Raw genomic sequence first — 1784 nt, forward strand, 5'->3', positions numbered from 1 at the left:
ATAGATAGATGTATACACATAGAGTCTACGTTTATTGGTATCTCTTTTCTTCTGTCTTCTTTTCTTGTTGTGTGTGTGTGTGTGTGTGTGTGTGTGTGTGTGTGTGTGTGAGTGAGTGAGTGAGTGAGTGAGTGAGTGAATGAGTGTGTTGCTCCGGAGTAAAATATTACTCCGGAGTAAAGATCGCTCCGTTTCGGAGTAAGAAAATACTCCGTTTTGGGGTAAAGTATTACTCCGGAGTAAGTGTATTTGTAGCATGATGGTGCATATTTGTCAGACTCTGCATACATAAACATAATACGTACATACACTTACTCAGGAAACTTCACACATAACACATATAACATTTGCATGTATATTGATATTGTGTATAATGACTTGGAAAGTATCGTGGTATATGTCATGTGCACATAAACCTCGCCTCATTTCTCCCTTGCCCAAGAAAGAGAAAGGAAGCATGTCTTTCGTCTGCGAAATGTGTGACAAAGAGTTTGCTCGTAAGTTTAACCTTGATCGTCATCAGGAAAGAAAACACCGCGACGAGTCAGCTGTTGCCTCGGGGGAAGTCGTCGTAGATCCCGAGACAGGATCTTACCGAAAGCGCGATGTTTTTGACAACGACTCCGACATATCGTATGAACATGACACTGACGCGCTTGATTCATCGGGCGATGAGGAAGACGAAGAGGACGAGGAACCGACCGTGTCACAAGATGAAGTAACCGTCTCAGAAGAAGATGAATCTGTGGTGGACTCTGAGGAGGCAGAGTCAGTGACAGAAACCGACAGCGATGAAAGTGGTTCTGAGAGTGATGCAGGCTCGGACGTTTCTTCCAGCACGGCTTCTTATGATGAAAGTGAAGAGTACGGCTACGACAGCGGTGACGAGGAAGAGTGGACGCTCTATCGAGACTGGTCCATTCCACTCAAGCACGAACCAGGCGATGTCCCTCAACGCGTGATCAAAGAGACAAAACGCGCTGGCAAAAAGTTTTATCTTGTAGAGTTTGCTGCCATGCCTCGTTACGGTTACAACATCGAGTACAGCAAGAACTGGGTCCCAGAGCAGACATTGATGAAAAAATACGGCTACCTCGTTCTGAAATAATACAGCATCGTCCTTCTACCGATAGGACGACTATTCCTAATGTAACAATGATACCTACATGACAAGACGTACGCTGTCTTGCGAGTATTTTTCGGAACAGTCTTGACCTATAAGTGATCAATAAAGTGTGACGAACCCTACTGCCTTTTACGTCGTTGTGTCGATGTATGCACGCATGAGACACAAACATACGTGACATGGATATGAACCACTAGTTCACTTACTCCGGAGTAATCATTTACTCCGACGCATATACGATATATCTACACATCATGCATGTGAGGATACACGATACGGACAACCATGACAAATATATTTAACTTACTACAAAAATACTTACTCCGGAGTAATATTTTACTCCGGAGCAACACGTTTATATCGATATATATATATATATATATATATATATATATATATATATATATATATATATGCACACACAGACACGCCCACTCCGACGGTTATGTATATGCATATACGATATATCTACACGTCATGCATGTGAGGATACACGATACGGACAACTACGACAAATATACTTAACTTGCTACAAAAGTACTTACTCCGGAGTAATTTTTTTCTCCAAAACGGAGGAATAGTTACTCCGGAGTAATAACTTACTCCAAAAATACTTACTCCTGAGTAATATTTTACTCCGGAGCAACACGTTTATATC

General features: G+C 41.9%; 3 protein-coding genes across 3 annotated transcripts in view; 2 read left to right on the plus strand and 1 right to left on the minus strand.

The window, feature by feature from the left end:
- Positions 1-1784, plus strand: part of LOC109478579 — a 23608-nt gene that overhangs the window by 14045 nt on the left and 7779 nt on the right. The gene's annotated exons all lie outside the window — the stretch shown is intronic.
- Positions 1-1784, minus strand: part of LOC109478412 (probable ATP-dependent RNA helicase DDX58) — a 16334-nt gene that overhangs the window by 11074 nt on the left and 3476 nt on the right.
- On the plus strand, positions 458-1108 carry LOC109478581 (ATP-dependent RNA helicase dbp-8-like). The gene has a single exon (XM_019780239.1). It carries the CDS (start codon positions 458-460, stop codon positions 1106-1108), a length of 651 nt encoding a protein of 216 aa, XP_019635798.1.

This window comes from Branchiostoma belcheri, unplaced genomic scaffold, assembly GCF_001625305.1.
Source record: "Branchiostoma belcheri isolate BF01 breed outbred unplaced genomic scaffold, Haploidv18h27 scaffold44, whole genome shotgun sequence".
Classification (NCBI taxonomy): Eukaryota; Metazoa; Chordata; class Leptocardii; order Amphioxiformes; family Branchiostomatidae; genus Branchiostoma; species Branchiostoma belcheri.